At 25.5% G+C, this 12,450-nt stretch overlaps 1 protein-coding gene across 2 annotated transcripts in view; it reads right to left on the minus strand.

The window, feature by feature from the left end:
* LOC107439444 (cell adhesion molecule Dscam1) overlaps positions 1 to 12,450 on the minus strand; it is a 199,467-nt gene that overhangs the window by 22,039 nt on the left and 164,978 nt on the right. The window contains exons 24-25 of one of the 2 annotated variants that reach the window (XM_043043124.2): positions 11,139 to 11,288; positions 4,336 to 4,521 (exon numbers count right to left, since the gene is read on the minus strand). In XM_043043124.2, coding sequence (XP_042899058.1) covers positions 4,469 to 4,521; positions 11,139 to 11,288 — 203 coding nt within the window. In that variant the 3' untranslated portion in view covers positions 4,336 to 4,468. Of the gene's footprint in view, positions 1 to 4,335; positions 4,522 to 11,138; positions 11,289 to 12,450 lie in introns of those variants that run through there. The other variant, XM_043043123.2, reaches the window with a different exon arrangement.

Consider the following 12,450-nt stretch of genomic DNA (forward strand, 5'->3'; position numbering starts at 1 on the left):
ATAATATACGTGTATATATATATATGTATGTATTCGAAAAAACTTATAAAAATTTGAGGTGTTGAACTTCATTAATCAAACACTGAAAAGCTTCGAAAACAAAGCAATTTTTATTTTTGTCAGTAGAAGGAAATGTTATTTTACAGCCGAGAGAAAGAAGCAGTATTGCCTGAAACAAAAGAAAGTGTTCTTAAATCGGATAAGGTACATTTCCCTGAGGATTGCAAGGCTTTAAAAGCAATTCCATTCAACCAATTCTTGCATTTGGAAGATTGAAAACGACTGCTGTGATGGAGCGTAGGTATTTCTTTAGCCCCGAGACACAAATTTTGTCAACTGTAAAAGATACTTTTGATTCGTTCAAAATCACAGATAGCTAATCTCAGTTTCAAACGTAAGAAAAAAATGGCTAAAAAATGTAAATAAATAAACATAACGCATTGTAATAAATAAACATTTAAATTAAAATAAGATAAAATAGTAAATACATTACTATAATTATTTTTAGGAATGAAAAATAATAAACAAATTTAAAATAACTAACCAACATATATCATGAGATATTATTAATCTGAATGATCGATAATAGAAGTCGCTGTTTTCGAATATTTTCACTTTTTATCAATTCCTATTTCCTTCCTCGTTTAGTAACTAGCGAAATGTTTTTTTTTTCTTTCTTTTTCTAAATTTTGTTTTTGTCACACCCAAGTAAGAAATAATACTTATTTATTTTGTTATTCTCTAATAAATAGGTAAGGTGCAATTATTAAAAATAATCATTTGCTGTTTGAGAAACTCATAAACGCTTAATTATCATTTTTATATTTATTGAAAGCCCAATTTTTACAGGTATGTATAGTTATTAAGAAATTACTAATAAACACTTTAATTTTATTTATTTTAAATTCAAAAAGAAAAAAATATTGGTCGGACTACCTGCTTTTGCTGAGTTAAGGCAGTTTTGCATTAAAGCAATCAGAATACTATTAGTTAGGTTTACACTTTTGGCCTCTATGAAAATATGTAAATTTGATAGTTGTTAGAGCAATCCTTTTCAGGTCATTCTATGCAAAACCTATTTCCCTTTTCCTATGAATGAGGATAATATTTTGTAAACCAAATATTAACATTCTGATTTAATAAAAATAATTTTGCTTTGAAAAATTCATTTTATTTTCGTCTTTACTAAATACCTTTTAGTATATTGAACGAATTTCGTTTAATACAATTTCGTTTGGAACAAAAATGTTTTTGTGTCGGATGTTTTTCCTTAAATAATATTAAAAATAGACTTTTCTACCCGTGTTTTGAGATATCGCATTACGTTCGTGTTAACCGGTGCAGTTATTTGATGCGTTTGAAATTAATTTTTTTTTAGAATTATTTGAAATATAAATATTGATAAAAGTTTCAAAACTGCATTACTGAAAAATTCATAAGCTGTTTAAGCTAATGCAAAACATATAAAATTATATTAGTAAAAAGAAATGTTGAAAGATTTATTAAGATCGAGCGGTACACGAAATTGTTCTGTACGTACAGGGTACATGTATGTGGCAAGAAGAAGGTTGACTTTTTGTCGACTGGAGGTTGATTTTCTTTTAAAGGCTTTTTGAAATAAATAATCGCAACAATGAAGAACAGGGCATTAAGTTACGAGCTGTGTCGCCATCTATAAAATTGCCATGGAACTATTAAATGAAACTAAAAATCAGTATAAGGATATAGAGCAAGAAAAAATTTTGCATCTAAAGTTGTATTCATTTAAAAATTATAACTCATAATATTTTTTTTTGTTTTTCTACATTATGAGCTTATTGTTTTTAACGTTATTAATAATTGTTCAACACTGATTTATGTGTTTTCTTTTTTAATGCTGTAAAGAGGCTTCTTTAATATTAATGTATTCCAAATTGAACTTATCAATTATAACTAAAATATTGAATCTGAAAAGTTTTTAATTTAAAATTAAATAGCATTTTTAAAAGCAGAAACAATAAAAAAAAGCATGAAAAATTTAAATTTAATTTTTTTTTTTACATGAAGTAAACCACTTTTACCTCTTTTTAACCTCAAATTCGAATTCATGGAATTTAAGAGCTTTTTAAATGACATTTTATTTCAGTTTTTAAAGCTATAACACATTCGACATCAATCGAGTGCAGCCAGTATAGTGATAATTAACAATATATTCTGATATTTAAAGAAAAACATATAGAAAAGTAATAGCTTAGTACTACTATTTTGTAGTTTAAAAGTAAACATTCACATATATAATTTCCTTAATTCTTATTTTTCACCAGTAAACAAAAAGTTATAAAAAAACTTATTTTAATAAAAATAAATTCTACACTGACACGATCTTTTTCCATTGACATGAGCAAATTTTGATTTTATTAATTAAAAATATAATTGACTATCAATTTCATTACACTTGAGCACGTTATCATTGGTAAAGAATCATAGGCAAACTATATAACAACGAATCATTAGCGTTTTCAGAAAGTTTGAAACTGAACAAGGCTAAATGAGCATGAGGAAATACTGTAAATTCCTTATGTAGAACTTTAAATTTTGCTACATATTACAGTTTTGACCAGCTCGTTACACAGGAAATCAATTGATATTCTTGTGAAAAAATTACTTTATAGTTCTCATATTCGTAAGAACACTTTGAAAAATTCTTCTGAGCTATAATTATGCAACGTGCAATAACGATGACAATTTAAAACACATATTTAAATACAGTTAAAAATAAGTGAATACATCGTTATTAATTACATATTTACTTAAATGCACAGTTACTGTAATGTTGTAATTAATGTTGTAATTCAAAGATGTTTCTTTTTTAAATTTAGTTGTCATTCTTAATGGAGTACAAATCAATCTGAATCTCCTGATTCTTTGGAGTTTTATTAATAAAGTTTACTTTATTTAATTATTTACATTACAGTCGAACCTCGGTCTATCATTTCCGCATCTGTCGTTTTCCCGTATGTATTGCCTTAATTTAATGGTCCAGGCACATGTATTTAAAAATAAATATATTTAATCATCTTTCTCGTGCCTTGTAAATGTAATCGCAGTGAAAATGCAATTTTTCTACATTATTTTTTTTTACATTTATTTAAATTTTGCTATTTAAATCAACAACTTCTTTATTCTTATTATTCTTTTTTTGAGGTTATTACTTGGTATATTTTGTTGATCCGCATTTGCGTCGTTTTTTCGTACCTATCGTTCGCAATGAGTGCTACCATGATAAACGATTGATCGAGATTTAACTGTAGTGTTCCCTGTATTATTTTTGTGTGTATTGTTTTTATTTCCTTGGGTAAAAAAAATTTAGAAGCTTAGAAAACTCATTTTTATAGCGTAACAGTTAAAATATCATGGGCAAATAAAACGTATTAAACAAATTTTGGTAATTCACTACTTTTAGAATCTATTATTTCATTTCTCTCGATGAAACATCCAATAGGCCCTAAAAAGGATAGTTTTCTTCCTTAATTCATAAATATTTCGTTGTTTGTATGCATGTTATTTTAAATTAAAATAGAAAGATGTCTCCCAATTAATTGCATATTTCTCCCAACCAATTATTCGTTTGTAATATTCTCTCTCGGGTGAAAAAAAATTGCAGTAAATGAATAAGCGTAGCGATTACTTGCCCCTAATTACGATGACGTTTTTAATCTATGGGTTTTGCAAAATTTCTTACTTTTGTTCACTCAGGTTCGCATTGACTCTTGAGCACATATCAGATGCTGACACAAGCGATTTTAAGCTGTGCGGGTGCAGTTTTTTCAAATCTCATGTACCGGAGAGTACGAAATGATACGTAAAACTGCGAAGTGTCTCCTTAACACCTTTCTTCTCGCTCCCGGGAAAATAACTGTTTGAAGTTTCGCCCTCTATTTCTCGTTCCTGTGATATTCCCGGGCTGGAGTATTCAGTAGTAACGCGCCAATAAGAATAAAACTAATTCATTTCTTTTGCCCGGAAAACATTTTATTTCTCATTTTACACACTAGATGGAAGTACCAGGATATTTTTAAGGTAATTCTAGATAGTTTTTTTTAAACTAGATGTCAGCACTAATCAAATACATGTATAATATACGTGTATAAAAAATAAGCATTTTATGATCGTTTTCTTGAAAATTAACCTATCGTTAAGGGATTTTAATGCTTTCGTATAAAACATGAACTCAGGAATTGCACATTTTGCTTTTAAAACTTTCATTATTATTATTCAAATTTTATTATTTTAGTGCTCAAAATAATGCCAGTGCTTTATATTTTTCTGTTTCAACAAATGTAAATATAAACAGTATAGTTTGCAGATAAAATTTTATTTATACAAATTATGGACATTCTTTCATGAAAATACATTAGGATGAGGTGAGAGGGTAGAGCTTCCAACAACAATATACAACAACACGTCGATATAGTTTTCTATAATTGGATCAGGACCAGCCCGAATACTTTTTGATTGTTAGAGATGTGTCTCCAGGAACTCCTGCAAGAGAAAAATAAAAGAATCAGATAGGATGGTTCCTACAGAAAGACATCTCCAACAATCAAAATGTATTGAGGAAATCAATTCAAAATAGGCAATCATTATTAGCATAATTTATATGATAAGATGGCTAACAGCAGAACAACTATTGAATTCCACTTGCAACAAATTGTTTTGGTGTATTTTCTGAATGATGTCTGAAATTTTGAAACTGACTTTCGCTGCGTGTGTTTGGTAAATTTAAAATAAGTACGATGTTTTTTTTTTCTGTAAGTTTTTAAAAAAATCAATTTTAAAAAGTTTTTATAAAGTTTATTTTTTCAATAAGCTATAGAGCTAAAGAATTAAAAAATGCGAAAATTCCATTTTTACAAAACCTGACAAGTTCTGGCATTTGGTACGCTTGATATATTTGGTACCGTAAAATTTTGAAAAGATTTTCCTTAACATTTAAATAATAGAGTTTTAACAAAACTACGTTAGATTTTATCTTAAATTTTACGAATTTCAGAAGGCTACGTCGATACTTTAAAAAATAGCTAAATAAAAAGAAAAAAAACTGTCCTTTTATGCAGTTAGCATACCAAACTGTAGCCAAAATCAGCGTTAAGAAAAATAAGTATTTTTTGTCGAATCGCAAACGGTAATAAAAACTGCTAATTTGTTATGAAAATTGTTTTTTATAAAGGTGAATTTTTTAATAAACTATAGAGCTAAATAATTTTTAAAATGCGAAAATTTTATTTTTACAAAACCTGGTAAGTTCTGGCATTTGGTAAGCTTGGTATATTTGGGATTATAAAATTTTGAAAATAATTAAAGTGGCAATATTAAGCAAAATTTCAGGGTAAACATTAATTTATCATCAAACACTTTCATATTTCTTTTGATATTGATGAAATGAGTAAACTCAAATTCATGGAGCATTTTCCAGAATGTAATTTGTTCCAATTTTTGTTCAAAATGGAATTACATACGCTTTTTAGTACGACTAATAATTTTATAAGATTTTTGATAATTTATTAACTATATTCGTGATCGTTGCAGTAATATTAGCACTAATTTGAAAAATTTTGTGTTAGGAAAAATTTTAAAATTATATTAATTTCTTTTCAGCTAAAAAGACGTGTATATAAGATGCTGTAAATTGGAGAAAATATCGTATTTAAGACACATCTTCTTTAATTTTATACTTTCGAATTTTACAAAATTCAAAAGTATGCAAAATTCTAAAATTAAAAGTATAAGATTTTTTTTTTCAAATCAATCTTTTTAAAAACCAACCCCTTCCAAATAATAAGTTATTGCTAACAAGAAGTACTTATGACCATTTGAAGTATATTTCCAAAATAAATTTATGATTTAGATAATAATAGGAAACACTTTATGTCATTTCAATTTAAATATCAACAAAAAACATATTTAAAACTTGTAAATTTCTTTCATTTCTACAAGGAATCAAAAACATAGCTTAACACATAATATTGTTCCCCACACGAAAGCTTGGTAAATATTAGAAAACTATTTATTTACTTTCAGCATTTGTTTTACGATAAAACAACGCACATTTAAACAATATTTTCGAAAGAAGCTAAACGCAGTCTATTTCATCACCCAGGTATTGGTAAATCCTTCCCTATGTGGGAATAGAGAGCATTAAAACCATCTGGATATGGTGAAACCATTTTCTAAAGAGAGAACTTATTGTTTGACTAAGTGTGAAAATGAAATTTCTGTAGATCAATTGTACTATTGTTAAAGGGGAAAACAATTCCATGAAATTCCTTCAAAACAATCTAGTCGAATTGTTATAATTTCTTGTTTCTTTCGGATGCTCAAGAGAGCTTTGTTTGATTAGTTTTAAACAGTAACTACTATTTATTATAATTTACATTAGCTTAAAATCTTTTAATTACAGAAAAATGTTTTTGAATTTACATTAGTTCTTGATGTTTTATTTGAGCTTTAAAATTTAGGACAATTGTCACCTACAAATGTATTTTCAGGTAGTGTTAGTAACAAAAGTTCTATCCATATACAAATATCATTACTAAATATGCAAGTATTATAGCTACATATGCATGTATTATAATTATTGACATTGACTTATTTATTCTCTTTCTGTATTTCTTTTTATATTTCATGTCCTTTGCTATTTTGCAAGAATTTGTCATTTTTCTATGACGTTTGAAATAAAAGAAATGCATTATAATTGATATTTTCAGAAACATTTGCTTTTTCTAAATTCATGTAGAATATTTCCCTATAATAATACATTATTTATAAAGTTATTATGCTTTGCACTAAGTGCCGGTATTTTTTTACCGTAAAATCCACTTTTAAAGGAACATGTAAATGAACAAATAATCTGATATACCGTATTTTTTTCAGTAATAATTACAGGGAAATCATCATTTTAATCAATTTACTGAAGATGTCCATTTGAACTCCATGTCCACTTTAGTCCACTTTTTAAACTTTTTATACTGTGAAGTAGGATGATTAATTATTATTTAAATTTTCTTACGGAATTCAATTGTTTTTTATTTAGTATTATTTATGCAAAATTAAAGGACACATTAAAAGAAGAATAAAAAATGCAATAATGCAAATAATTTGATTATTGTCTCTTTTTATAATATAGAAAACTAAAAGGATGTTCTTAGAGCTGTGATGAACTACATATCACGAAATTCAAACTTAATAGGTGCAGTTTATCTGAAAGCATTGGCGTATTGTTTAACATCTTCAGTTTTTAAGAAAATACAAAAGGAAAAGATAGGTATCTCCATTAGGTTGGATATTATAGCTGATAATATCATTAAAAGAATATGTTAAGACTTATTTTGAAAACAATAAAATTTATAGATAAAAGACAATCTTTAGGGTAAAATTGATTCAATCCACTAAAAAACAAGGAACAAATTTAATTATTTTGCAAACAATTTTCTGTTGTCTCTGCACATTCTAGGACTTATTCCCTTGAACTCATAACACCATTGGATATTTATTTACATTGTTCTAATCCATTGTGAAAAATAAATAAGATATTTCATTTAAGTTAAAATAATTAACTTGTAATGAAACATTAGTTATATTAAAGATATATTGGTAAGTTTTAATACTTCGCAGTTTTTTTTATTTCAAAAATATACGGATTTTTTCCTTTTTTTCCATTTATTATTTCACGAGATATTGTCTTTTACACTTTATTTAAGATGGTAAATTAGTATCCGCTTTCACTTTTTCCCGTCATTTCTACTTAAGCATTTCCGAATAAGGGTGTATAAAAATTTATACCATTTAATAAGGATACTATTTAAATAAAAATGCCTCGACACATCATACGAAGTCTTGCATATTCGTATTGCAAAGTCTTAATTATTGTAACATTATTGTATTGTAAATAAATAAATTCGAAAAGTGCATCCCAGCTTATCTCGATTGGCTTCCAGTAAGTTTATTAAGCATGAAAAATAAAACGTTTCAACACTTTTAAAGATTACGAATTTTAGCAAAACGTCATTTTTCATTTATTTACTTGCGATAATGCGATACGTCGTTACATTCTAATTTACCATGGAACGAAGATTAAAATTATGCAAGAGAGATAATGAGATATTAATTAAGCTTGTCATATCTTACAGATGAAGAGGAAACATTAATACTTACAGGTCTTGGTTTTAGCCATACAGTTTTTATTAAAACCTTAATGAGATAGAAACTATTTACAGTAAATGCGATCTTTCTCGGTTTTCTGTTTTTTTCTTCTCTACTTTGATCTCAAGTACATAGCTTAGAATCTCTCTAATTCCCTAATTCTTCATGATATATCGTGACGAATGATTATAGAAGATGTTCATTTAAGTAGCATAACTTTTTAGTGCAATCCTTATACTAATAACTTTAAGAAGAATCATAGATGAAATATTCGTAAGTCTTCCGGTAGGAATGACGATTTTAGACTATGATTAAAGAAAATTCTTTAATTGTATATCCATGCAATATGTATATTTTTCCTAAATATTTTCTAGAAACGTAAAACGTATTAAATATGTCAAAAATGTTTTAAAATAATACATAAAAACTAACGTTGCTCTATACTTAATTACTATAAATATATATAGTTTCTCCTATCTAATTTTCGTCACAATTTCAATTATTTTTTTACTCTAAAGAATACTTTAAATTGCGTTCAAAATATAAGAATAAAGGAAGTAAAAATAACTTATCCAATAATATTTGAAGAAGTATAACTCAATGGAATTTAAAAGAAAGAAATAAAACAATTTTCTATAAAGCTATAAATTTAAGAGTTCAAAAACATTATCTGTTTTTTGATTCAACAACGTTAACACTGTGGTCATACTGATCCCACTGTTCAAGGGACTTTACTCCATTAGCAGAATCAATGGAAAAATCTTCTTCAACCATCCAACAGAATTCGAAATTCCACAGTTTTACAATAAAATATAAATTTTTGTTATTCATTTCTTCTCTGGTCGACTTATACACCTCATATACTAGTAATTTTCGATCTCGTAATCAATTATAAGAAATCAGAGGTTGACTTATGCAGCGGTGATAATATTTCTAAATTTTTCACTTTAGATTATTGTATAGATGTAAGCTTGGGCGACATTACTATTATATCAAAAAGAGCAAATTTTTTTGAATAGAACTGTTAGGTTGTAAAAATGATGTTATATCTTTTAGAAATTGATTTTTTTTTAGTTTAACTCATTCAACAATAACCTTTTTAATTTATTTTAAAATTTTACTTTTTTCATTTTTTTCTCTTTTATTATTATGTTTGTATTTTAAAAGAGACAATAAATAATGAAAGGATTTCATTTCAAGCATTTCAGAGAAGTTTTAAGATTTATTACGTTTTAATTGCGTTACATAAACTGCAAGTATATTGAATCTATAATTCAAGATAAAAAGCATAGAAAAAAAAAGAAAGAGTATTTAGTAGTATGCAATTTATTTGAGAGGTGCTTATTAAAAATAAAAAAAAGAACAATTCGAAAATAGAAAACAAAATATACCCTCGTAATTTACTCAGATGATTATATCCACAAAAATAGCAATTTTAAATATTGCATTAATGTAGCTAAAGCAAAATATATTTATACAAATATGTTAGGAGCACCAAAAAAGGGAATTAATATTTAAATTCCTCGACAAATTAATAATGCTTCATAATCATTACGATATTATTAATTTTAATTCCTTTGGTTTAAAAAAGAAGAAAACATCAATTTTTTTTTACATAAATGAAATTTTAATGTTTCAAAAAGCATTTATTTAAACTATTTTTATTTAAAAAATAAAATTAAGAGAATTTGCAGTATTATTTACTTATGAAAGCAAATCGACATACTATTACAAAATTTGATCACTGAATAATATTTTTGCCTTCTATAAATGCAATTCGTACAAATCCCTGGCAATCAAATAATAAAATTAGTTCGGCGAATTTTTATTAATAATTTGAACTTATATTACTAACCAATACCATATTACAAAATTTACTTAAATGATTAGTATTATTAAATTAATATTAATAGTTTACATAAAATCATTGATTTAAATGGTGCACTTAAATTTCGAACATTTATGAAGTGCACATTTTGAGTTACACATGATAATATATTATTACTTTGTGTAAATCCAGCTTTCGGGCCAATCTATGGTAACGGACAAATTAAATACGGTTCTCTTCAGTATGAACGTGCATGAAAAATGTATCTCCCTATTTTCACTTTAATTTCCTATTTCTTTTAAACCGGCAAGTTAGTTACGAAAATAATTATAAACTGTTTTTGTAAGTTGTTTTCAAGTACATAATATCTTGCTCCTTGCTCGCTTTGCATGATTTTATTTGTTTTATTATATTTTTATATTTTATTAAATTATGTATTTTATTATATTTTTATATTTTATTAAATTATTTGCTTTATTATATTTATTTATATGTTTTTCTGGATTTTTTGTGATATTTTTAGCTGATAAAATCATATTTACGAAACTCTCTCTTTAGAGCTCCTGAGGCAATTATATTTATACATACATTATATTATTATATTATATATATACATATATATGTATGTATATAACATTGTGCAAAAAGCCAAATCATGCAAAATCGAAGTGCTTTATTATAAATACGGAGAAAAATCTTGCAAGCAAATTCACAATGTCGTTAATAAAGNAAATACAAAAATTGACAATACGCCTTATATATATATATATATATATATACAAAATTTGGAATTTCAACCTCTTTAATTTTGTAGAATCTTAGTCTTTTATAATTAAAAGATGAATGCAAAACCTTTTCTAAAAGGTACTCATTTTGAGCATTGCATACATTTTATTTAGCATACATAAATTAGCACACATTTGAGTTGGATAAAATATATTAAATTGCAGTCGGTAGTGGTCACAATTAAAGAAAAAGTGACGAAAACTACATTTTCTAAATATTTTAAGAAAAATAAATTTAGATCTAAGGTTTGAATGTCTTAAATTTGTATTTTTTAAAAATTAAATAATTAGTCATGAAATTTATCAAAAGTGTTATTACGATATAAACAATTACAATCATTTACCTCTTTGTGAACTGGAAGCCATCGCAAGGGATTTTCTTGCTGGTGACGAATAATACGAAGACTTTCCACCGTATGCATCGTGATCTTTTAAACTTTTCTGCGGAAATTCGCTTAGAACCATGTGTTCGCTGTTTCTAACTTTTCTGCTATCTAACAATAAAAGAAAATGTTCTTATTGTAATTTCCCCGGTAGATAGTTGCTAGATATTAACTCACAAAAGAGAATTAATTTTTGAACTCTAAATCTTTTCTAGTAAATTATTAAGTAATTAATATATTTTTAGGACATTAAAGTCATTATATGAATATTATATAATATTTATTACATAAATATTATATAAATATTCTTATTATATCAATAATTATTTATTTATAAATATTTATTTTATTTATAGATATTTTTATTTTTAAACTAATTCCGTCGTGTCTTAATCCTATTTTCAACAGATCTTTGAAGTTTTTATGGATTGCAGTTAATGTTTTTAAACTCATACTAACATCATATTTAACCACATTTTTGAATTAGGTTTTAAATGTGACAAATTTCATTCGAATTAATTTAATCCAATGAATAAAATTAAACTCATACTTACTTAATTATTAAAATTATTAATAGTGGACAACATATTTAAGATTCAACTATAATCAGGAAAGCTTAATTAAATTAATTATAATAATTTAAAATTCGAAGAAAAATTTAAAATTTGTAAAATAAATTGATTTTAAAACTTTGTGTAAATATTATCTTCCGATTGAAGCAGTGTTAACCATTAAGAGCAGAATTTTTTACTATATATGTTTCTCATACTTCTTTTTATTAGTTGTATTAGCTTGGGACAAAATAAGCAAAACAGTATTTGAATAATTTATATTTATGAAATATAGCATAAAATACCGTAGTCTTTTTCTGCGTTAAAAATAAAATCTCAATTACAAGCAATAATTTTTCGATTTTTTACTTATTTGCAGTTACATAGTTCTAATATAAACCATTATTCATCATTGAAATTTATAAAATCAATTGTTGATAAATTTTTGAATATAAATAAATAAAAACATATATATTTATTTATAACTTCTAAGAAATATTTATTGAATTTGCACTTCTGTGCAATTATTTAGATCTAGGATAAACAATTATTCATCATTGAAATTTCTTTAATTTATAAAATAAATTGTTGATAAATTTTTGAGTTAATAAAAAGACATTAAAACTTCACTTTCCGGAATTCATATTTCAGTACAAGTATAATTAACATAGTTACTTTAGTATAAGTTATCTTAACTATTAGAATTTTTTTAATTAAATATA

This window comes from Parasteatoda tepidariorum, chromosome 3 (genome assembly GCF_043381705.1).
Source record: "Parasteatoda tepidariorum isolate YZ-2023 chromosome 3, CAS_Ptep_4.0, whole genome shotgun sequence".
In the NCBI taxonomy this organism is placed as follows: Eukaryota; Metazoa; Arthropoda; class Arachnida; order Araneae; family Theridiidae; genus Parasteatoda; species Parasteatoda tepidariorum.